General features: G+C 41.7%; 1 protein-coding gene across 4 annotated transcripts in view; it reads left to right on the top strand.

The window, feature by feature from the left end:
* Nucleotides 1-25414, top strand: part of SLC25A13 (solute carrier family 25 member 13) — a 184283-nt gene that overhangs the window by 55917 nt on the left and 102952 nt on the right. For 3 of the 4 annotated variants that reach the window (XM_047844735.1, XM_047844745.1, XM_047844756.1), the window contains one exon: nucleotides 15183-15298. The exons of the other annotated variant lie outside the window; for it this stretch is intronic. In XM_047844735.1, coding sequence (XP_047700691.1) covers nucleotides 15183-15298 — 116 coding nt within the window. The remainder of the gene's footprint in view (nucleotides 1-15182; nucleotides 15299-25414) is intronic. 4 annotated transcript variants of the gene reach the window in all.

The raw sequence follows: 25414 nt of genomic DNA, 5'->3' as shown, positions 1-25414 counted from the left end.
CTAAGTTGGATCATGGCACTCTCTGGCTCTCCATTTCACTCAGATCAAAAGCCCGAGTCCTTACTGTGGCCAGTGAGGCCTAGCAGTGGCCACCCACTTTCCTTCCCTTCCCCCCTACTTCATCTGCTTCTGTTCTTCCTCCTAATACTTTGTCCCAACCCCTTTATTGATCTTGCTGCACCTTGAGCACATCATGATTAGTCTCACCTCAGGGCCTTTGCACTTCCTCTTCCCTCAGGAAGCTCACTCATTTCCTTTAGGTCTTTGCTCTGATAACACTTCCTTAGGGAGGTTTTTCCCTGCGCATACTATTTTAAGTTGTACCCCCACCATGCCTTTTCCTTCATAAGGATTTTATTTATTGTTTTATTATCTCCCTCTCCACCTTCTGGCACACACTTGCCTGTAAGCTCCAGGAAGGCGGGGATATTTGTCTGTTTTGTTCACTGCTGACTCTGCAGATCATAGGTCAGTGGGTTGGCACATGGTAGCACTCCATCAATATGTTTTGAATGACTCTGAATGGATTGGACACATAAAGTGCCATGAGTGTATGACATATTAGTATTGAGATGATGAGGGGATGAGATTCTCAGGTTCTCTTTTTGGTTCCATATTGAAATTCAGCATGTTAAAATCCCTGATTGTCCTTTTTCTCCTAGGAACACTAACATTTTATGCAGGCTGTCTCTGTAACAGGTGCTGAAATTTTTAGCAAATCTTTTATCTTCTCCTGTCTTCACTTTTATCTTCTCTAAATAGGCTGGTGCCACCATAGTCTGGGGTCATTCTAGTTTTTGTAAAATTGCTCTGAGGAATTCTTTGCATCGAGAAAACCACTCATAGGATTAGGTTCGTGATCCTTTTTAGACTCCTACCCTGCCCTTCAGCACCTTGTGAAGGCCTCAGTGTTCACTGCCTGCTGTCCCCTCTGGTCCATTCAGCTCTGTCCCCTGCCCTTCTCCGTGTTTATGGTCTAGTGAGTTCAGACCTTCTGCAGTAGAGTTAAAGAAATATAGTCCTGTGTTACCTCTTAATGCATTTTAATTCACATTATCCTTCTGGTTATTGATGTAGAATATAATTTTTAAATTCACTAAGGGTGTTACATTTCCATGGGAGAAAACCCTTTTTGAAAGTATCTGAGGACAGGGTGCCTGGGTGGCGCAGTCGGTTAAGCATCCGACTTCAGCCAGGTCACTATCTCGCGGTCCGTGAGTTCGAGCCCCGTGTCAGGCTCTGGGCTGATGGCTTGGAGCCTGGAGCCTGTTTCCGATTCTGTGTCTCCCTCTCTCTCTGCCCCTCTCCTGTTCATGCTCTGTCTCTCTCTGTCCCAAAAATAAATAAAAAACGTTGAAGAAAAAAAAAATTTAAGAAAGTTTCTGAGGAATGTGTAATTCATATCGAAACCCTCTTTCTATGCCTTTTATGATGTCCTGACCAGTGCTTGCTTTCTTCTTACAGTTTTTGGGTTTTTTCTGTTTTGTTTTTTTTTTTTTTTTGAAGTCAGGAAGTAAAACAGTCACCAGCTTACTGAAGGAAAAAGCATTAAAGCGCTGATGTTGCTTTTCCACAATTAGCAATAATTATAGCCAGAAAAAGCAAAAGCGCCTCTTATAAAAAAAGTCTCTCTATAAAAAAGTCTTATAGCTTAATTTGCTTTTGCAAAAATATAAAGTACTCCCAACAGTTTCTAATTTTGATTACTCTTTACAATCGCTATTCTGTGTTGTAATTGTCTGCTTTTAAAAAAGCTTGGTATTGTGAGGAGACCTTTAGAAATAGGACTTGTTAATGAATACAGAGATAGTGTGGAATAGGATGGGGAAACCTGTTGGGCAGAAAATTTTTCCTTTCTTACCTGTTTTCAACATTTATATAGGTTCTTCCAGAGAATAAAATAAAATGTAAACCTATGTAGACCAGGCTCAAGCAGTTATAATAAATGCTTTTGGTTCTTTTCATGAGAATCTACATTTGTGGGTGGCCTGTGTTAGCAGGTGAATTCATTATATTTTGTTAGTGTTTATTTGTGTAGCAAAATACAATTAAATATGAAAAATTTCTTTTTTCTTTTCTAGACCTTTACCAGTTCTTAGGCAAGCAAATTTTGTTCATGTAGTAGAATTTTAATTAATCTTTACTGGGGATAAGGATGGAAATAGCATTTTGTATATTGTGGATTTGGGGTAAAATCCAGAAACATCACTTCCACTGTTAGGAGCAGAAATCAATTTTTGTTTCAATTCTCAGTAACATTTCTGAAGTGATTAGGCTACTTTTTGCAATTATGGCAGTTTATACAATTTAGTTTTAATTTAAAAATTTTATTTGAAATCCTAGAGTGTCTTAGATAATCATTAAGAACATAAATTCTCATAGAAGCTTCAGTGATGTGACTGAATCTCTGCTGATCCCAGTATATCCTTGGAAATGTTTGACTTAAAGATTGATTGGGGCTATCAATTTGTTTCTCATGATTTACCTCATTTTAGAGCAGAGTGCTAAAACGAAAATGGAATATACATTTAATATCAAATATATATATATATATATATATATATATATATATATATATTTGATGAGCACCATTTGGAGCTCATTTGGTGCTCATATATTATTTGATATAATATCGTATGTGTGTGTGTGTGTGTGTGTGTGTGTGTGTGTGTGTTTTCTGACCACATCTCAGCCCATGGACCGAACACAGTGATTAAGATTTTATTCAAGCAGCTACATGAATATTCGTGGAATAGTGGAAGGGGAAGCTTGGTACCTGAAGCTAAGTCATTGCATTTTGTGTGGCCATTTCTTCCTTGTTGTGGATTAGAAAACAGATGTGGGAGGGAGAAAAAAAAGATCTCAGCTCATCATCCTAGTTGTATCTGGGATCTCCATCCCCATTACCAAGAACTCATGTGTTCTTGGCAGAGCTTTCTTTTTAGTTACTCTTAGGTTGACCTGACAGCTTTGCAGCTCACTCCTGAGCCTGGAACACTTTTGATCTCCACCCCGGTCGGTCTTGAACCCCATCCTCTACTTCCTTTCCAGGCCTTTGAAGCCTGTCTTCCTCCTATACTGGGAAAGGTGAGAAAGTATATCGGAGATGGCTGTGCCCTTTGATGACTTGTTTCCATTTTGTGCATGCCCTTTAAAATTAACATAGAATATTTGGAGGCCCTTTGTAATGCAGGTGATAGAGGACAAACTGTAATTGCTTTTTGACTGAAATTTTAGACTTACATAGAATTACCACGTGCCTCAGAAAAATCAGAAGTCTGTTGTTTTGGAACGGAAAGGTGTGTGGGGAAGTTCTAAGTGTGGAGACTGTGTTTGTAAAGCAAGCGCATTGTTTTGCTTTTTTTTTAATGTTTATTTTTGAGAGAGAGAACATGTGTGAGTGGCGGGTGGGGAGGCGATGAGGGGTGCAGAGGATCTGTAGTGGGCTCTGTGCTGACAGTAGAGAGCCCAGTGTAGGGCTCGAACTCACCAATTGTGAGATCATGACCTGAGCCAAAGTTGGACACTTAATCGACTGAGGCACCCAGGCGCCCCGCACATTGTGTTTCTTAGACATGGATGTTTGTGTGGAGTGGCATAGGATGGAGGGCTGATGCAGATTATTGGGGATGGTGGCTACTCTTGATGGAGGCCGTTGGCTCTGAAAAACTGTATAAACTGCATGTTGCCATATCCGAGCTATGGAACACATTAGTAACTTTTAAATATTTAAGATATTTTAGATAATGCATAATGTCTCCCATACTTTCTATTTATTGCTACATGCCTTGATTTTTAAGTACCTTATCCTCTAAATTAATGGTGGGGTGTCTTCTCCCCACCTTGTCAGAAAACAGTAAAAGTCTTATGATCTGAGATGCAAGTGCTGGAATTATTTTGCAACTTTGAGTAAATTTAAAGTAAACTTTGAGTAAAAAACCCAATCCTTCTTTGCTTACATTGAATATTATAAGAAGTGTTATCCCTGAAACTTGGTCTGAATTCTCCTATGTTATCAGAAATTTCTGCAAATTCAATTTGGAATCAACACGTGGGCATTGTTTTGTTCTTTTTCGTCGTCTTAAATACAGAAAATCATAATCTATTTTAAGCTTCCTATAAATGATGGAGCACTTGTTTACATGGGTAAAATGACTCTATCTAAGTAGTGTATTGAAGTTCATGTTAATGTTTGCTATTTAATGACACCTAATGATATTCAATGAAGGGTTATGCTAAACCGAAGAGAAAATGTGTTACCCAGGCAACTGCCTCAGGCACACTAAAGATGCAGGCATATGGCTCTATAGTACACATTATTTCAGCATCTTTAAGCATAAAGAGCCACACATGTAATTGACTGTGAAAAATTACTGCTCAGTTACTGTATTGTACGGTCATAATAGAAGTAAATGAATACGTCATTGTTGTTGGAACAAGTCTGTTGGGAATCACTTGTAGACTCTACTATTTAAGAAGCAAAAATACAATAAGAAGAAAATAGCTGGTTTAATTAACATGTAAAATTGGGTTAATTTGAATTCAGCTGGCACAGCAAATATTAATGTTGGCTTTTTTGTGTGTGTGATATTTGGGCTCAAGCCTGTGTACTTTATTTCTTCTTGCCCACAGCATGAATAATTTTATTTCTTAAAATATGATAAAGGCTATTTCAGTCACTTAATTTTTGCTTTGCCAAACGCTTATGTCATCACATTGAAGAAGGTTTTCATGTGTATCCATAATGTAAGACTTACAGTTGAAGGGAAAAAAAAGTTAAAATACTTCTGAGTAATCGATAATGTTCCCTGAAAAGGGACAGTAAAACTTAATTTCATGTGTTTTGTAAAAATTTAGTTTACTGCTTATTTTTGATTTTTTTTTTTAATAGATGAACCAGGAATTGTTGTTGGCAGATGCAAGAAAGTAGCACATTTGCTCTTGTCACTTTCTGTGTGTCTGTGCTTAGGTGCTTATTTGTTTTCAGACATCACTGTAATCATCATTACCTGGCTTCAAAGATGCAGAAAAGTACACTGAGAGAGGCGTTGTGTCCCAATTAAAAAATCATTTAACTCAGTCGATATCTGGTGTTTTCAAATGCTATATAAGCAAAGAAACACCCATAGTTAATATGGGCATCTGCTAAAAGTGTTCATGAGAAAATTCTGTTCTTCAGCCTGTCTTCCGGGCTTTTTAAGTACTCACACAATCTCTTGAGTGGAAGGTACCTTTTGTGCTTTTCAGCTCTGAACCAAAGGAACAATCAAACTGAAGACTCAAGTCAGATAAGTAAAGGGTTCCACAGTGTGTGCTCTACTGGAAGCGTTTAAACCACCTGGTTACTCTGTGGCAACCAAACAACTAACCTGCTGCTTTATGCAGAGTGATAGCCAGTGTATAGTGGTCACTTAAAAAATGCTAGTGAACAAATTCGGTGCTTACTCGCATTTCAGGTCCTGATTTCTTACCTAAAGCTTATATCCCCATTGTCCTTCTTCATTTACCATGTTAATGAAGTTGAAGCCTTCTCATCCAGCCTTAGAAGAACAAAAGAAGATCTAGGAAATATAAATATATTTTCAATCTATTTTGCTTACCTAAGTGAATTTTCCATTGTGGTTTAAAACTACTTCCCCCTCCCTTTAAAGAAAATTTTTTTTTAATGTTTATTTATTTTTGAGACAGAGGCAGAGCATGAGTGGGGGAGGGGTAGAGGGAGAGAGAGAGACACAGAATCTGAAGGAGCCTCCAGGCTCTTAGCTGTCATCACAGAGCCCAACGCGGGGCTCAAACTCACGGACCACGAGATCATGACCTGAGCCAAAGTCTGACGCTCAACCAACTGAGCCACCCAGGTGCCCTCTCCCTTTTTTTCTTTTAAACGAGTGGTCTTTCTATTCCCTTTTAATTCTTTTCCTCCTTTAAGGCAACCTCCAATTTAAAATGACTTGTTTATGTTTTTTTTTTAAACTTAATACCCTTATCCTTTTAAAAGAAATACGAATCTTTGGGTAGATCTCAAAATGCCGTATACCCCATGATGTAATTAAGGTACAGGATATTTATGCTGCACATTATTAAATTCTGTCAATATTGGTTATTAGACAAAATGGAAACAATGTCATATAAGATAGCTTTTTAGGTTCACCCCCCCCCCCCCCGCAATGCTTATTGGCATTTAAGAATGAACAGGATATTTGTCTAGAGCCTTACAAGGATAGAGAACATGATTTGTCTCTGGGGGCATTCTTTTCCTTGATCCAGTACTACTCTTGTGGGCATTGGCCGTGATCAGAACTTTTTTATGACTCAAGGTTTAAAAGGTTGGAGAGGTGACAGGACATGACATATTCTCCTGAGGTCATTGGGGAGTGGATAGTAGTATTTAACAAAGAAGAGAAGAAGGAATGGGGTATAGAATGTGTATAGGTGGGAGACATTTTTGAGTGTGTAGTTCAGTGAACTATTAACAAAAAGTAGAATGGGGGTGAGTCATACCTGTTAAATATGTTTGATCCCTCTGATAAGGAAATGTTGGAGGTATAAGAATGCCCTCTATAAATCCCAGTAGTTGGCACAGGCAGCTTTGGGTAGCCCAGCGCTGTTTGGAGTGAACTGCAAGGCGTGGACAGACAGGTAGATCTGGAAGTATGGGCTTATCACTTACTGGGTCAAGGTCACAATTACAAGGGAGGGCCTATGATATTTATCTACGTTTGGCAATGATACATGATAACACTTAATGACCCACCAAACCCACTGCCCACCATAGAGGCAGTGATCTATGCAGAGGTGATATTTATAGGCTAAACTTGTGATAACAATACAGTAAAGTTGCTAATAAAATCTTTAATAGGTTTTCAAAGCCAGGCAGTAGCATGCTTGTTTGAACAATATTCAGTCTGCCAGATTTCATTGGAGCCAATGAATTTAAATAGCCCCTTGGCAAATGCTGCAGTGAGGTTTGAACCCAAGTGCATGTAGAGCTGAGGAGCCCAGCTGGCCTCTGGACACATATACTCCTGGCAATGCCAAGGCCAGTGCTGGAAGAAAACGGGATAGTAGACTGAAATGCATTGGATAGATCCTCCCTCATAGATCGGGAGAGGAGATCTGCTCCAACTTGTCCAGCAAGATCATTCAGCCACTTAGGCAAAGGAAGAAGTAGAACTTGGGCCTTTTTCCACTTTACTGCTGATGATTTTAGGACGTAAAATCCATCATCTGCCTAACTAGTAGTTTTCATATCCTCTGTAACTACAGGGCCTCAGAGTTTGTGCCTCTGGTTGCCATAATCTCTGCATCCACAAGCCACTGGGCTTCCGGGGTGGGGAGGGGGGTGGGGGTGGTGGTGCCTGATTTGCCCCTGGGCTTTATAAATTGTGTGCTGTGACTTCTTGGACAGAGCCTGGATTTGAACCCTTTCCATTCTGTTCTCTCTCCTGCTAAGCTTTAGGCCTAGCCTGCTGCAGCCACTGGGGACTGGGCTCACTTCTTCTCCGTGCAATCCGTGTTCCTCAGTATCCTGAGTGTTCTTTCCATGCAATCCCATCACTGCTGGGCATAAAGCCCTCCAACAGTGGCTGTCCCCCATGCATGCTTGCATTGAAATCCACATAGCCTCCTATGCTCAACGCACTCCCTCATCCCCGTCTCCCTTCAGCTTCCCTCCTCCCCTGTTTCCGGCCCTCTGGTGGCTCCCTGCCCCCGGCCCTCTGGTGGCTCCCTGCCCCATGGGTCTTGCCAAGATTGGCCTGTCTTAGGGCCAGCCTCTCACCGAGGTTCTTCTGTCCCAAATACTCTTGCTCCATATCTTCCCAGTGCTTTCTCCTCATCATTGAGACTTACTGCCACCTCCCAAGAGGCATTTGCGGGCCACATAGGCAGACAACCCATGTCCCATCCATATCATTCTCAAGCTTGGCTATACTTGGGAAGGTTGAAAAAAAAAAAAATGACTTCTCAGGTCCCTCCTAAGACCAATTAAATAGGCTCTCTGGGGCTGAGAAGCACTGCTTTAAAGCATTTCTTTTATCTTCTACACAGAAGTTAGCTGATTATGAATCATCTTATTTTTACGTATGTATATTTGTGCTCATTGCCTGCCTTCTCCACTACAGTGGAAATCCTTGAGATGTGGATTCTGTCCATCTTCTTCATTTTCATGGTGTCCTTAGTGCCTAGGGGCTTGCCTGGTATATAGAAGGTGCAGGGAACATATTTGCTTGGTGGCCTGAACAATGTATATTTGCAAGGCATTTGGGAGGGAGATAAGGAGGTGGAAAACCCCCAAAGCTATTAAAGATGTTAAAACGATAGAGGCCAAAACTCTTTTGCTCAACTGGAGATCTCAGGAAAGCCGAGTTCTGTGTTTGTTTCCCCCCCCCCCCCCCCGACATTCTCAGATACTTGAACCTGGGTGGTCTGGTGGTTGGGACCCAGTTTTTGGAGTTCGATTTTACTTTTATCTCTGCCATTAATCCTGGACAATCGTTTGGCTTCTGTTGTAACACACGGAAGAGGGTTATAAGGAGAAGTTATTTTTGCGAAGCGCTCTTGTGGTTAGGAACCTTAAGTAAAAGTGGTAATTGGGTTTTGATATGGTGCATTGTCTACATCCAAACTTCCTGAAAGCTGAACAGATCAGATCCTTATGTGCAGTTGCTTAAATTTTCCTAGCCACAGAGTTGGCCTGGAGGTGGGAGCCAGGCAGGAGATGAAAGGGACCGCATGGGGCATAAGCTGCTGCTGAGCGAGAATAAGCAACAGCAGGAGGAAGAGAGAAACTGGAGGTTGTCCACCTCAGATAGCCAGTTAGTGTGACTCTTTCCATCATTTGTTTCTTTTTTCAGTACCCCCCTCCAAACACCCCCATTCCTTATTCAGGCCTTCTGCCACTACCTAAGTTTATTAAATCCTTGATGTTTGGTTTCATATAAATTTTAATTTTTCTCTTATTACAAAAGTAATTCAGTATGTGTATTACTGAAAAGAGTAGAAAATATGGGCAAGCAAAAAGAGAAAAACCCTAAATTTCTAATATTTTAACTACCTAGAGAGAACCACTGTTAATACTTTGGCATACATCCTTCACACTTTTGTGTATGTGTATAAAGTATTATTTTTGTCCATTTTTAACAAAATGGGATTGTTTTTTAGATACATTTGTATAACCAATTTTTTACCTAATGTGAATTTGTGTATGTAGCAATTATAGTGGTTGGATAGTATTCTATATATGGATGTTCCTTTATGTAATCAGTCACATATGTTTGCATATTGAGGTTGTTTTCACTTTTTGCACTAATATCAACAATGCCACTTGGACATCCCTGTACATAAGTTTGTACACCTTCATTTGTGGGGTCAAAGAGTGTGGGCGTTTTTAAGACTGTTGCTGTGTCGTCAGATTGCCCTGTCCTGAGGGTGTGGCACCATATACTTGCATGCCCTCGTTGTAAGGAGCCCTTCCTTCCCTTTAGGTCTTCATGGTTCTTCCCTGGGTTCAACCAACATGTCTCCCCAACTGCACACTCTTCTCCTTCCAGCACTGCCAGATTATGGTTTGAAGCACAAAGTCATGTTACTAAGCACCACTGCACCTGCCCTTACCCCAGTGACCTTGCACTTCTAGTGGCTCTTCCCTCCAGCCCTCCTTCCTTGGTTCCTGGCTTGCCATCTGCCCCCTGGGCCGTCAGTTCTTGGGGGGCAGGGGGTGCACTTTTCCCCCATGTATTCCCAGTACTGGCCTCTGCTCAGCACATAGAGGAGGCACTGATGCCTCATTGCCGTTGCCAGCCTGTCCTTCTCCCACCCTCCATCTCTCCTCTAGCCCGTCTTACCTCTTCTGCAAGACCAAAGGTACATGTCCACTTGGTCATATCTTCCCTCTGATGTCACTTGATCTTACTGACATTCTCCATCACGTTCCTCTCAGTGTGATAATAATCTTTCCTTCCTCTGAATTGCTAAGTAATTTATCTCCGCTTCTGTTACTTGCCACTTTTCCCCATAATATCATGGTATTCTCTATATTTTAAGTGTCTCCAGGCTGAGAGCTATTCCTTGCAAAGCTGAGAGGAGGAGACCTAAAGTTACACCACTGTAAGGACACTCAGGCATCATTTTGGTACGTGTCCTTCTAGTATCTTTCTGTGTGTATAGGTGTGTCGTCTTACACAGCCCTAAGTACAGCATACTGATGCAGTCTACTCTTAATCCCTCTTCTCCTTGGCTCTGTATTTGGTTGTAGTATGTGGTGTTTGGGCTACCTTACCTGGACTTTCAAGGAGTTGTAAAGTTGCTGCTGTTAAAAATGGCTTTAGAGTAAAGAGAATGATGGCTCTGGTGGTTTGAACACAAAACAACTTCCTTAAAAAAAAATCTCTGGAGGGGCGCCTGGGTGGCGCAGTCGGTTAAGTGTCCGACTTCAGCCAGGTCACGATCTCGCGGTCCGTGAGTTCGAGCCCCATGTCAGGCTCTGGGCTGATGGCTCAGAGCCTGGAGCCTGTTTCCGATTCTGTGTCTCCCTCTCTCTCTGCCCCTCGCCCGTTCATGCTCTGTCTCTCTCTGTCCCAAAAATAAATAAACGTTGAAAAAAAAATTAAAAAAAAAAAATCTCTGGAGCCAGGAAATGGAGTAGAAACCTACTCCTCCCTCATCTGAGTGGTTGTAGGCCTGTGAAAAAAGTGACTTGTGGGTTTGCTTCTCTTCGCTGACCCACGTCGCACTATCAGTTGCTGTAGGTGAACACTGGTGTCACACACTGTTCCACGGACACAGTCATGGAACAGTCATCAAACATGGAACATCAAACATGGAACAGTCATCAAAGTTGTGTGATTTATTTCTGAGGGCATCCGGTGTTGTCAGAGAAGTTTTGGGTGGAAAAGGAACCAAGTGAGCTCACCAGCCAGGTCTGAACTTGATTAAGCTTGTATTCTTTGTTGTAATTGACGCTAATACCCATTAAATCTGTAAAGCAAGACCGAAGGACTGTTTATATGAAATATGTGTGTGCGTGTGTGTGTGTGTTTAAATAGCATGCTGCAAATGAATATATAGTACTATGTAATTATTCTGATAGCTTTCTAGTCAGATTACTTTGAAAATCCAAAATGATCTTGCTGAACAGTAAGACATTATGATTTCATGGTTCATCTGTATACCTCCTACATAGATGTATAATACTTGTATCTAACAGGATTACCAAATTACATACCTTTTTGGTATCTGTAACATGCCTAAAATACCAGAGTATTCATTGGCCAGATATGGTTATGAAACCACATTGACACTGCCAGACAAGGATTTGTTCACCCACATAGATAATGTTCAGGTTTCTCAAACCATTTTGAGAGAGGAAAGATGCTCTTTTTATATATTTAAGCCTTTCTTTCTTCAGACCATTAAATTAAAAAAAAAAAAAGTGCCTCTTTTCTGGAGAACACACTGCTCAATTCGCTTTTAATTAACCTAACGTCTGTGCAAGGATAATTGAGCAAATAGGATTGTTTTCTGCCTTGACAAACTGCCAGCAAGTTAAACTGGGGAGCACTGTGGCTGTGTGGTTGTTGGTACCTGCTCAGAGGAGCCCTGGGGTTGGAGTGGCAGTTAGAAGCAAGTAGCCCAGAAACACCTTCCCCTCTCTGCTGCGGCCACGTCGTAGAGGATGCTGAGTGTGCCTCTGGATGGAGATGCTTCTGGACAGTTTCATTCACAGCCTTAAGTAGCCTTTGTTTAAAACCTCCCAGATCTGTGTTTCCAATCTTGGCCTCTGTGTTGGTTCTCTACGGCTGCTGTAACAAAGTACCACAAATGAGATGACTTAAAACACAATAATACATTTACTGTCTCACAGTTCTGGAGGCTGGGATCCAGGGTGTCAGCAAGCATGGTTTCTTGTCAGGGCCATGAGGGAGCATCTATCTGTTGCACGCCTATCCCCTAGCGTCTAATGATTTGTTGGAAATCTCTGGTATTCCTTGGTTTGTAGAAGCATCTGCTCACTGCCCCTTTATCTTCACATGGTGTTTTTCCTGTGTGTATGTCTGTGTCCACATCTCCCTTTTTTATGTGGACTTCAGTCATACTGACTAGGTGCCCACCCTCTTCCAGTATGAGCTCATCTTTGCTCATTGCATTTGCAACAACCCTATGTCCAAGCAAAGGCATATTCTGAGGTCCTGGGGGTTAGGACTTCATCATGAATTTGAGTGGTGGGGTTCAACTCCTGTCAGCTCCTCTCCCGAGTTTCACGCCGGTCCTTTTGGTTTCCTGCTGGACACCATGTTCAGTGTCCCACTGGTACCTCAAATGCAACATGGTCAGATTTGGTCTTACTGGCTCACAGTCCCTTCTCTCTTTTTCATTTTTTTCTCTTCTTCTTTATCTTTGGTGGTGGTATCATCGTCTCACTCAGTTATCCAGGTTGGAGGTCTTGGGAGTAGCTAGACCTCTTCCCTGGCCCTCAGCCTCCAACATCCAGTCACCACGAAATTTTGTCATTTCTGCCTCAACTGCATTTCTCTAGCCTTTCCTCTCTTTTCAGTCTTGGTATGGTAGCTCTGGCTTACACCCCTGCTGTCCCCAGCTCGTAGGCTGTCTCCCTGCATCTCGTCTTTGTCCTCTGTGAAATTCATCTTCCACACCAATTCCTTTTCTGTGATATGAACTTGATATTTATTAACTCCCAAAGCCTTCAGTGACTTCTCACTGTTTACAAAAAAGTCGAGATTTTGTAAGGTGACCTTTAAGGTCCTGCTCAGGTGGCCAGCGTTATAGCTCAAGCCACTCTTCACTCCTCACGACCTGTTAGATGCAAGGTCGGCAACACGTGCAGCCTTCCCTTAACCACAGCACACCTCATTTCTTGTCACCTCTGTTCTCTGCTCCGCTCTTTCCTCAGTGTGGAACCACCTCTCTCTGCCCTTCACTCTTCTTTCCACTTTCCCCTACCAGCTGGAATTCTGTCTCAGTCAGATGGAGACCAGGACGCCTGCTGTTTAGGCCCAAATGCGACAAGTGCTTCACCATCACACAGTCATTAACTTCTGATTTCCTCAAAAGTAACATAAGGAGGTTGAAGTAGATGATCTCTAAGATCTTCTCAACTTCAAAATTTCTTCTTTAGGGGCACCTGGGTGGCTCGGTCAGTTAAGCATCTGTCCGACTCTTGATCTTGGCTCAGGTCATGATCACACAGTTTGTGGGTTTGAGCCCTGCCTCAGGCTCCGTGCTGACAGCGTGGAGCCTGCTTGGGATTCTCTCTCTCCCTCTCTCTCTGCCCCTCCCTGTGCGCTCTCTCTCTCTCTTTCTCAAAAACAAACACACATTTAAAATCTCTTCTTGAAATGCCACACTTCCATGAGGTGTTCCCCAGTTTTGTAGCAGAATGGATTGCTCCTCCTTTTATGCCCCTAACACTTTATTTCTTCTTTTACCTTTGACCCTCAGCTTGTGCATTCTGGTGGGTATATGTGCACATGACTGCCTTGCCCTCGCCTAGTAGGTTGTGAGCTCCTTGAGGCCCAACTCCGGCCTTGCTTGCACGTAGATTCTCAGTGAGACAGACTGAATGGTAGAGAAGGTGCTCTGGGCATGCATTCCTCTGTAACACCTGCTGTTCCCCAATGTCTCCGTGCATTCAGAAGGTTGTGTTTTGGGTGGTGAATGACAGCGATAGATAGTATATTGAACACTCCACAGGATTTTCCTTTCTTTGTGACATTATTACAATCAGGTGACATTCTGGGAAACAGCTAACTTTGTTACATGTACTTTGTACAAAAATGTGTTCTCTCTATGAGATGTTTAGAAGTAATTGTTTTGAGAAACATAGGAAAATGCTTCTGTTTTCTTCCTCTATATCCTCCAGAAACTTGGACTATTTCAGTGTATCATTGGAATATTTGGACAATTAAAATACAAAATAGTGACAAAGAACATTTCTAGAAAAGCTTTTGTTGGTGCATGTACTCCTTGGAAGGCACAGCATCTGTGACTTGTCATGTTGTTCCAAACAACCAGATTTGATTGTGTCATGACCTTGCTCAAAGACTTTCTTTCTTTTCTTTTCTTTTTTTTAACGTTTACTTATTTTTGAGAGATAGAGAGAGACAGAGCATGAGTGGGGAAGGGGTAGAGAGAGGGAGACACAGAATCGAAAGCAGGCTCCAGGCTCTGAGCTGTCAGCACAGAGCCCAACGTGGGACTCAAACTCACAGACCGCAAGATCATGACCTGAGCCAAAGTTGGACACTTAACCGACTGAGCCACCCAGGCAGCCCATCAAAGACTTTCAATAACTGCTTGCTTCCTAGAGAGGAAAAACCAGGCCCTTCTTTTGTTTTCATGCCCATCTCTGGCCTGACACTTCTAATCTCATTTCACCATCTTTTCTTTCATGTACTCTACAGTTCCTTGCCATTTTCCTTGTACACGCCCTAGCTTTCTTGCATCTGCTTTTCTGTAAGCATCCCCCAACAGAGTGCCTGCCCTTCTGTGCCCATTACTATACACCTGAATTTCACTCATTTTTCAAGGCCCAGCTTGTATTCCATTTTTGCTACAAAGCTTTTTTTTTGCTTTCCTACCGCAATTCTGTTATCATATTGGTCCCTGTCTTAGGTTGGTCTTCCCTTTATACTATTTCTAGATCTAGGCTAGTGTTATGTGCCTTAGCAGACTAGAAGTTCCTTGGTGTCACATTTCATATCCATTTGTATTCCATCACCCCTAACCATATTATCCCTAGTTGAAGCCACATGCGGTCAGTAGGTATCGACAATAAATGAATCTTTGTGAACCATTTTTACATGGTGTATAAAGGTATCAATGAATGACAAAGCTGTGCTGTTTTGCTGCTACACAGTCACATCTTAATCTAAAATAAGCTTTAATTCTAGAGTCCAATGATTTGCCTGAAACAGAAATGCTATGTTGGCTAATACAGTTTACATTTGAAATTATAATTCAAACCTGTCATGTTCTTTAGATTCTGTACATTGTTATTTCAGTCCACTGTATATGAAAGGAAATGCTGAGTGTTTATAAATGTTTAGGTTTGAATTTAATTTTTTGACAGTGACATTTAATTTTTTTCCTCAGTGTGTATTTGTGTATGCTTTTATTTTCTGCAAGCTACTGATTTTATGCTTTGTGCTTGTTTTATGTTGCAGATTAATATCCTTTCAAGAATTCGTAGCATTTGAATCTGTCCTGTGTGCCCCGGATGCTTTGTTCATGGTGGCTTTTCAGCTATTTGACAAAGCTGGCAAAGGAGAAGTTACTTTTGGTAAGGGGTGTGAGTGTGTGTGCACCGAAGTAAGTGCACACTTGAGTGAGCATTTCTTTGCCCCCGTGAATGAAGTGTACGGAAAGGCTTTTAAGAAGTTCAGCACATCCCATTGAGCAAAGATATCTCCACGATTTGGTGCTCCAGTTCAGGTCTTGTTCTTGTTGGGAAAAAAAAGGGGTTCTGGCTCAGTTTTGATACTCTGGTTTAGTTTTCAGGCGAGGGAGAGTGCACCTGACTTTTTCACAGGGTCGTAGACTGCGTGAATGCGGCAGGACTTCTGTTGGTCCTCTTCATGATCCGTGGTTCTTCCCACCCGCACGATGAAGGCAGTCATAAACTGCCCTTGAACAGAAGGTTCCGTGCACCCAGTCCTTGGAGTGCTGACCTCAGCTCCACAGGGTAGCGTGAGTGCAGAGCCCTGCACAGGACGGCAGCTGAGGGTAGTATGCGCAGAGCAGTGTTCTTTCGAACGGTGCGTACCCCCTTAGTCGGGTTGGTGGTGGTGGCTGTGCTGCCACCTTCTTTATTTTGAAAAGCCAGAACCAAACTCACTGGGATCAGCTGCAGAGCTGCAGAAGACCCAGAAGTCTTTTAAGTATTAGGAGAAAGGAAGTGGCAGCACAGTGGTAGGTTCCTTATGAAAAATAAACTGCTTACTGCGGTTTTTAAAAAGTGCAAAAATAAACTTTTTACACCGAAGATAGAGTTGACAGAAAGTACCACATCTTTCTTGGACCATGTAGGATCCAGCATATGGTGCTTGTGCCTGCGAACCTGCTGTAGATGCCTTGCATCTGGGAAAGGGCCCTGTAGGGCTTATGGAGTGGTCATTCAGGGTCGAGATAGCTCATGTGCCTATTTGAAATGTCTTTTTTCGGGCGCCTGGGTGGCTCAGTCAGTTAAGCGTCCGACTTCAGCTCAGGTCACGATCTCACGGTCCATGAGTTTGAGTGCCACATTGGGCTCTGGGCTGATGGCTCAGAGCCTGGAGCCTGCTTTCGATTCTGTGTCTCCCTCTCTCTCTCTGCCCCTCCCCCATTCATGCTCTGTCTCTCTCTGTCTCAAAAATAAATAAATGTTAAAAAAAAAATGAATGTCATTTTTCATAGTTTCTAATCCATTTGGACTTCTTGGGCTTGTCTTACTTGACAGATTGTCTTACTTGATGGGAGAAATGCACAGATGGGAGGAAAATACAGATGGTATAATAGAGTACCTTCTATTCTAGAATGGTTCAGGAATTAGAGAGACTCACCTACTTCTAGCTCTGCCTCTTTCGTCTCTGAGCAGGTTAATTATCCTCTCAGGTCTTCATTTTCCTTATCAGAAATGAACATAATAACTACATAACATATAGATAAGACAGCATAATAGACTTATTCTAGAAGCCTTCCCCTTTGACACCCTTTTTTCCATGCTCCTTTGACATGACAGTTATTTACAACTAGATCAGCTAGCTTTGCAAGCGCAAAGGCAAAACATGGTTTTGTTTCATGCGATCCAGAAGCTCAGATGCTTTTCATTAGCACTTCATGAGGATGATTTCATATTTAAAAATACCTAGAATAATTTTAGTTTTTTTTCCCATCACCTGATTCCTCTTAGTGTCACTGTAACCACAGCTTTTCAGTGGAACCCCAATAAAACATGTCCCCATTGAAACTTTCAAGTAGTTAATGAGTCGCTAGCTCACGGTGGTGTTGATTTACCCAATGGAAACCAGTTGGATGGAAGTGTTACAATAGCATTTCCTGGGAATGAACCGAGGAACGCCTGTACCTTTGAGTGAGTTGAGCACCAGCGTTCACCCTTTCTGTAGCATGTCTGGAGGGAGAAGTGTGAGAGAGCCGGGATAGAGATGAGGGCACTGAGAAATGGACTGTAGATGCTTTCCTTCCATCATGAGCATGAAGCAGGAAGGGCTCTTGGTGGCACCAGCCACACCACTGGCCTGGCAGAGGAAAGAGGACACTGTCCCCAGTACAGGGACGGATGTGTGTTAGTGTGAGCAGAAGAAAAGAAAGGGTGAAGAAGCAAGAGGCAGGAGAGGGGGTCATCTATGAGGTGTAACAAGAAGAGTGGCCTGAGATTCTGTTTATGCTTCCTCCTAGCAGTTTGTTGATGGGTTTCAACTTCCTGAGCCTTATTTTACTCATCTATAAGATCAGGGTAATAATAATTTGCTTTACCAGGACTATGTGAAGATGAAAATATATACTGCATGTAAAAGTGCTGTCTGGGGAACAAAGGCCTCTATAAAAATACTACTAAAAGAAAAAACTTGAAGAGAGCAAAGGAGGATTTTCTTTTTCTTTTTTTTCTTTTCTTTCTTTTTCTCTTTCTTTTTTTTTTTTTTGGTGGTTGGGGGGCAAGCCCTGCACTTTTAACTTGCAGCATAACCACTGGCCAATTAGCCAGTAATTTTCTTACTATCTGTTCTGTCCCATCTCTGAAGGCATAAGAGATTGAAATAAGAAATCATGGCTTCGAGGAACTACAAGTCTGATTACATCAGTTGCATGTAACTTGTAGAAGAATGTGTGGCTTCTCTCCCAGTACCGCCCTCCACAGGCAGTTTGTTATAGAGCCTCCCTATCTCACAAAACATATACAGGATATGTGCTGTATCCATTTATGATGAGCTGATGGGGCCCTTGCCCAGTGTGTCAGCAGCAGCGGGGGGGGGGGGGGGGGGGGGGGGGGGGGCAGGGAGTCATACAATGTAGCCTGGTCCTTTCTGAGGGATCCATCCCTATTTGGGATTAAACTAAAAGGGTTATGCATACTACAAGGAAGATCCCCAAATGACCATCAGCTTGCAAAATAATAGCTGACTTTCAACATTTTTTCAGAAAGTAGAGAAGCATCATCCAGGAGAGGTGGGTGCTGTGTATAATAGGGTTTTACCCCAGTAAACTGACAAAATCATATGGGGGACATGGGAGCCTAAGGAGTGTTTTGACATCAGGTATCTTTAGAAGAAGCTAGCAATAAGTATGTTTTCCAAGAAAGTCATAATGGGGTTGAAGAAATTTTTTTAAAAAGTGGAGTTGGGCAGAAAAGAGGACTGACTTAATCTTGGTCTCATAAACCCCCAGAATTAAGAGAATCCCAGTCTGTGAACTGGGTGTCTCTCTGTGTGATGCTGTTTGAGGTCTGTGCAGTAACACTCCTATGTCTGGTTGCATCCTTAGCTCCTTGTAAACCCTTCACCCAAGAATGGCCCTTTTGTGTTTCAGAAGGTTGCCTGGGTGTGTGTCTTTGGGAGGGGTAAGCCTGAAGAGGTGAGAGAGGAAGGGCTCTTTTTTTCTTTTTTTTTTTTTTTTTAACCTCCCAGATTGGCTCAGTCAGGTGGGGTCATGAGGGAAGCACTGTTTCACAGGATACAGAGGTTCATCTGGGGCCTTCCCTTGGCCCTGTAGGCAGGCAGGAGAGTGGCCTCAGCTCCCCAGGTTTCCTGGCCTTGCATTTCATCCAGAGGAGAGCAGTAACATTCTTCATCTGTACACATAGTGGGTTTCCACGTGAGGGCTTATTGGAAGCCAGGCTTCCATGACTGAGCTCAGTAGGCACCAGTGTTTGTCAATAAGTCAGCAGTATTCATGCTCTCACTAATGCTGATTCTGGTACACACCAAACAAAAATCAGGTGGTGTGAGGGGCAGATAATCAAGTGTCACATTTCAGTGAAGGCTTGCCCCACTTTCTCGAGGCCTCATTTATGTTTAGCATGTTTTCATGTCTAGATTAGTCCCTGTGTTTGCTACAATGAAAAGATCCTGATTAGGCCAATTTTGTTCCTTTGGTATCTAATTCATTATGTTCACCTGTTTCATTTGAGGGAAAGTGTATCTCCAATATTTTGTTCTTACCGTATTTTCTTACTTTGATACCTGATATTTTTAAATGCATTCTGAAATGTCAACAAATGTGTAACGTGGGTAACAGGATTTCAGCATAAGAAAAAAATTCTACTTAACAGTTTGCAGTTCTGTATGTGTAGAGAAAAAACATTTTGTTCTATTTTTTTTTTTTTGCATTTGTGGCCTATTTTATATATGATGGTGATTTTTTTACTTTTAATCTTTAAAGCATACTGTATATAAGCATAGCATCTGTACAGATGAATGCACAAATCATAAGTGTACATCTTGATGAATTTTTTCACAGTGTGTATAGTTGTTCTGTCATCATCCAGATGAGAAAGAGAATAGTGCCAGCACTCCCTGGGCCCCTTCCCAGTTATTGTCCCCCAGGCCCAGTTGTCACAGCTGACATCTACCGCCATTAGTTGGGTTTGCTTGTTTTTAAACTTGACAAAAATGGAAAGATACAGAGTATACTGTTCATCCTGACTTCTTTTACTCAAATAATATTTGTGAGATTCAGCCACGTTTGTGTTGTGTGTATTTTTACTTTGTTGTTTTTCTTTGTTGTATGTATAGTATTCCTCTGTAGGATTCTTTCCTAATTTGCTTATTCATTTTGCCATTGGTAGACGTTTTCACACTTCCAGTTTTGGCAGCTGCAAATAATGGACTTTGAACATTCTTTTATACATCTTTGGGATGTGGGTGTGGCGAGCATTTCTAGGAGTAGAATTTCTGGGTCATAGAAAATGTGTTTATTTGGCTCCCATAGATACTGCCAAACAGTTTTCCAGAGTGTTTGTGCTAGTTTACATTCTCACTGTCAGTGTGTAAGAGTTCTCTTTATTCTATGTCTTGGCTAACACTTGGTATTACTAGTCATTTTTATTTTAGTGATACTTTACCATGTGGCTTTAATTTGCATTTTTCGGATTATTACTGGGTTGTGCAACGTTTAGAAAAGATTTACTCGCCATTCGGGCATCCTCTTTAGTGGTGTCGTGTTTGTCTGGTAGAGAGTGTTCACAGGTTGTGTATCTCACAGATAACTTCACTCTCAGACTTGTACTTCCACTCACTTAATAGAGCCCCAAGGAGTAGAAATTCTTGATTTTAATGTAGTTAAATGATCAGCATTTTCTGGTACAGATACTGCTTTCTGTATCCTGTTTAAGAAATCTTTGCTTACCACAAGGTCATGAAGATAGTATCTCCTATGTTCTCTTCCAGAAGTGTTTTCGTTCTCCTTTCAGATTTATATTTTTACTCTTCCTAGAATGTGTTTGGGTTTTTTTGTTTACTTTTGCGTGTAGTGGGGGTCACTCCCCAGTCCCCCCCCCCCCGGATATCTAGTTTCCCAGCACCATTTATTGAAAGGATTGCTCTTTTATTGTCCTACAGTGATACAGCGATGATAAATCATTCCTCTGTTTGAACTCTGTTCTTCTGTAATTGTCTTTCTGCAGCATCCTATACTTTCTTAATTACTACAGATTTGTAATAAGTCTTGATTTCAGATGAATCCTCCAACTTTATTTTTTAAGATTATCATGGCTGTTTTTGGCCTTTTGAATTATCAAAACAATTTTAGAAAAAGTAGTTTTCACAAAAATCCTGCTGAGATTTTGAATGCTGTTGCATTGAATGTTTGTAGTATGTTTATGTATATCTATATGTGTATACATTTTTGACTGCCGTAAGGTTTCTTTGAAGTATTTAAATAAAAACTTATTTAGTAATAAATGTTAGTCTGCCTGTTGCACTGCATTTGGAAAATGTAAGTTGACGAAGACACAAATTTTGAAGGGGACAGTATATATCTGTGATTCATCATCTAAAGATGCTAGTGGATGTCTGCCATTTTGTAGATGGGTGTGTTGCCAATAGGAATCCATGCTAAACCTTTCAGAAGGAAGGAACAGGACCTATATTTTACCTCTGAACTGAAGAGTAAGCATAGTTTTTTAAAAAAATACATAAATATTAGTCGATTTATATTATGTTAACACATTGAATATAACAAATGGAACGGAACTTCAGAATACTCAGAATTTGAACATCATTGACACTGTCAAATTTTGACTAATGTAGTGGGAGAGAAGGATGTACAAAAGAGAGTAAATCATGGTGGCAAGCAAGCAGGATAGGAAGAGGAAAGAGGAAATGGTATTTTTTGATGGTCTAGTCATTTAACCAAAGTAAAGAAATAATAAATAAAGTCACATTATATTAATCATAAATCTCTACACCATTATATAAGGAGATATTCATAAAAACTTCAATTTGTAATATTTAAGGCCTTACCTCTTTAAAATATACATTTTTTGAGTATCAACGTGATTTCCTTTTTTTTTTTTTTTTTTTGAGCATTGCTTTTATGCTAGATCAGGGACAATAGACTTTTTCTGTAAAGGACCAGAGAGTAAATAATTTAGAACTTTGTGGGCCTTAGGGTCTCTGTCACAACTAGTCAACTCTGTTGACTGTTCCCATGGACAGTGTGTAAATGAATGAGTATGGCTATCTTCCAATAAAACTTTGCTTATCAAAACAGTTGGTGGACTAGTGGAACATAAGTTTTCTTACCGGTCCACCAGAGTATTAACAGGAACATATACAAGTTGATGATGTTAATACTAGGGATTAAGACACTTAATGGGTATGTTCTGATGATATTTGGGTGATTACAATGATTTATGAAACCAAGAAGGTTCTCCTCTGTACACAATATGGTTTGGTTGTCTTTGTTGAGAAATGGCTTTTGGGGCACCTGGGTGGCTAAGTCAGTTAAGCGTCCAACTTCGGCTCAGGTCATGATCTCACAGTTTGTGAGTTCGAGCCCTGTGTCAGGCTCTGTGCTGACAGCTCAGAGCCTGGAGCCTGCTTCGGATTCTGTGTCTCGCTCTCTCTCTCTGCCTCTCCCCTGCTCACACACTCTCTCTCTCTGTCTCAAAAATAAATAAAACATTAAAAAAAAAGACTGAGAAAGTGACTTTTGAGCACAAATTTGAAAGAGGTAGGGGAATTGATCATATAGATACAGGGATGGAGGAAGGGGAGAGATTGTCCTAGACTAAAAGAATGGCTGTCGTCCAGGTTCAAAGACTGGACTGTAGTTGGCACATTGGAGGAACTAGAAGGACGACTTGTGTGAGTCAGAGAGAGCCTCATAGGAAAGGAACTCAGAGAAGTAACAGATCAGATGAAGTAGTAAGGCTCTTCCGATCAAGGTTAGGGCTTGGACCTTGATGGTAAGTGAACTGGGAAACCATCACAAGATTTTTATTTTTTTTTTTAATTAATTAATTTTTTTTTTAGCAGAGGAATGATATGAGCAGGTTTATGTTTTAACAGGATCACTTTGGCTGCTCCTTTGAGAATAGAGCATGGAAGGGACAGAGTAGAAAGAGAAGGATCAGTTGGAAAGCTATTGTAGTAATCCAGGTGAATGATCATGGTGGCTTGGACCTGAGGGGGGTGAGGGGTATTTTGAAGAGAAAATCAACAGAGTTCTCTGATGGATTGGATGTGGGCTGTGAAAGAAAGAGAGGAGGCAAGAATGATTCCAAAGTCTTTGGCCAGTTGGAAGGGTGGAGTTATCAACCAAGATGGGAAGGGCTGCAGGCTGGGGGTGGGAGGAGAACAGGAGCTAACTTTTGGATGTGGTAGTTTGATGCCTAATAGATACATCAATGAGGATGTCAAATAGGCACTTAAATTGAGTGTGGAATTTGGGAGATAGAAATTTGGTAGTTATCAGCAAATAGTGCTTGAAGGCATTTAAGTGGATGAGAGAAAAGAATTAGTAAAGCGGGATGTCTCTCAAATCTGACTATAAGAGTGGAGATACAGAAATGACAAGATTAAAAAATCTTCCTATGAGGGTTTACATTTTAGGGAGAAGGTAAACAAATCTATGGTGATCTGTAACGTAAAGCAGTCTAAGTGGGTAGGAGAGATAGATGCTATCTGAGCTGCCCTAGAGCAACAGTGTCTGAACACTGAGGTGACATGTGGGCTGTGGATGCCAGGACCTTGGAGCTGTGGAGGTCTGGAGGTGATGTTCACATGGGAGGTGCTGTGACAGTCTAGGCAGGAGATAATGGAGTCCTGGACTGGACTTGTACCTCTGGACCCACCAGGGTCATTCATGAGAATCAATCATATGTGACTTGGCTGTGGGGGAAAAGGGGGTCAAAGAAAAGGAGGGAGGACCCAATGGTAGCTGCTGAGCTTGTTCTGCTCTAGAGATATATGGTGTTACATAATCTCTTTAGAGAAGGAAAGTACCTGTCATTTTTATCTTTAAGTTTATTGATCACTTATTACATACTTGCCTCTGGTCTGAGTGCTTTCTATGTAATTTGTTACTTAATCCTCACAACCTAGGAGGTTTATACTATATAATTCTCATTTTTCTGATGAGGAAATGGCCTTGGGTTTTTTTGTTTTTTTAAAAATTTTTATCTTAGAGAGAGAGAGAGAGAGAGAGAGAGAGAGAGAGAGACAGAGCACAAGCGGTGGAGGGCAGAGAGTGAGGGAGACAGAAGCAGGCTCCAGGCTCTGAGCTGTCAGCACAGAGCCCAATGCGGGGCTCAAACCTATGAACCGTGAGATCATGACCCGAGTTGAAGTATAACCAACTGAGCCACCCAGGTACTCCTCCTTGGGAAGTTTAAGTAACTTGTCCACAGTCATGGAGTTGCCAGGGTAGCAGCCTGGTGACAGCCAAGTGTTTGTTGTTGACCACGTCCTGCTGCCTCCCTCTGGTGGTGGTTGTGCTCTGTGAGGCGGGCTGCCTTCTTAGTGAAGGTAGGTGCCAACTGATCGGTAGTGGTTTCAGTCTATATCAGACATGAGGGGGATTTAATAATTTTTCATGAAGTAAAGAATAATAAGCAAATGCATTAGTAAGGAGTTTGTTTCTATGACTGCAGTGGAAAGTAATGATAAGGAAGAATGTACCTGGATTAGAGTTCTTGGTATATATAGAAAGTTGCCCTGGTAACACACATGTCCACGTAATTTGTTGCCGTGCATTTGATATAGTCTCTACCCAGGAAGCTTTATCTTTTGACATGACCAGAATTCTAAGTACAGGGGGAGTCCTGGAGTGGTGGGAGGTAGGGAAGTGGTCCACGGGTGGAGGATGTTAGAGGAAGCCTTTGATTGAAATATGCAACATAAGAGCTATGGGTGCCATTTGATGGAGTGCCCATCACAGGCTCCTGGGCAGGAATTTTTATTTAATAGGAGAGGCAGTTGGGAGTCCCACAGGGTCTTCAGAGGACAGGAACCAGATCCAAATGATCCTTGGAAAAGGTAGGTTTTCTTGCATTAATTGGAGTGGGGCACAGCCAGAGGCAGACATGCCTATGATCATTGTGTGGGCTTTGCAGTACCCGTGTGAAGCAGGCAGATGACCACTCCCTTTATGTGAGTAGAGGAAGTGAAGGTCAGGGTTTGAAGGTGTGGCGTAGACACATTGTGAATAGTGATTTCCCACTTTCATTTCCCCAAGTTTCTTATTTGAGGATGCTCGGAAAGCAAAGCCTATTCCTTAGTATGAATTTTCAGAAAGAGTGTGTGTGTGTGTGTGGGGGGGTTAATCTGACATATTTAGTGCACCCACCAGTGATTGGTCTCTTCATGATGTTAATTTAACTATTCCTATCCTTTGATATTTCTTCTGTTGTTGGATCTGCAGGAGGCAACAGTAATAGCTTAGCTCAATGGTAGTGGAGGACCTGAATCTTACTTTTGTCTGGCAAACATCACAATTGGACCCCTTGAAAATCCAAAGTATATTCTATACCACAGCACTTCCTTAGGTTGAAATCTAAAATTTTTACTTGCCTAATGCTATTGCATGTTTTTCTGTTTCTTTAACTTTATCTTTTCATTACAGTGAACAAAATTTCATGAACCGTTTTATCATGCAATTTTAACAGGACCTTTCTTTTGTGTGTGAGACCTACCCACGATCTACAGAACTAGTGGCATGATCTCTCATGCCCTTCTCTAGTTCATTCTTTGATGTGGATGGTGACGTGTCTGGAGGGGCCTTTCTGGGCTCACGGTTAGATTTGTCCCATAACACCTGCTGTGGCGACGGTGGAGTTGGCACGCTCTGGGGATAGGCAGGCTGGGTGATGTGACGACATATGCGGAAACAGTCTGCTTCCGTCATTTTGACTCAGGGTGCAGAAAAGGAGCAGTTAAAATTATGGAAATAAATTTTTGAA

This window comes from Prionailurus viverrinus, chromosome A2, assembly GCF_022837055.1.
Source record: "Prionailurus viverrinus isolate Anna chromosome A2, UM_Priviv_1.0, whole genome shotgun sequence".
Classification (NCBI taxonomy): Eukaryota; Metazoa; Chordata; class Mammalia; order Carnivora; family Felidae; genus Prionailurus; species Prionailurus viverrinus.
This window is presented reverse-complemented; position numbering and strand designations above follow the sequence as displayed.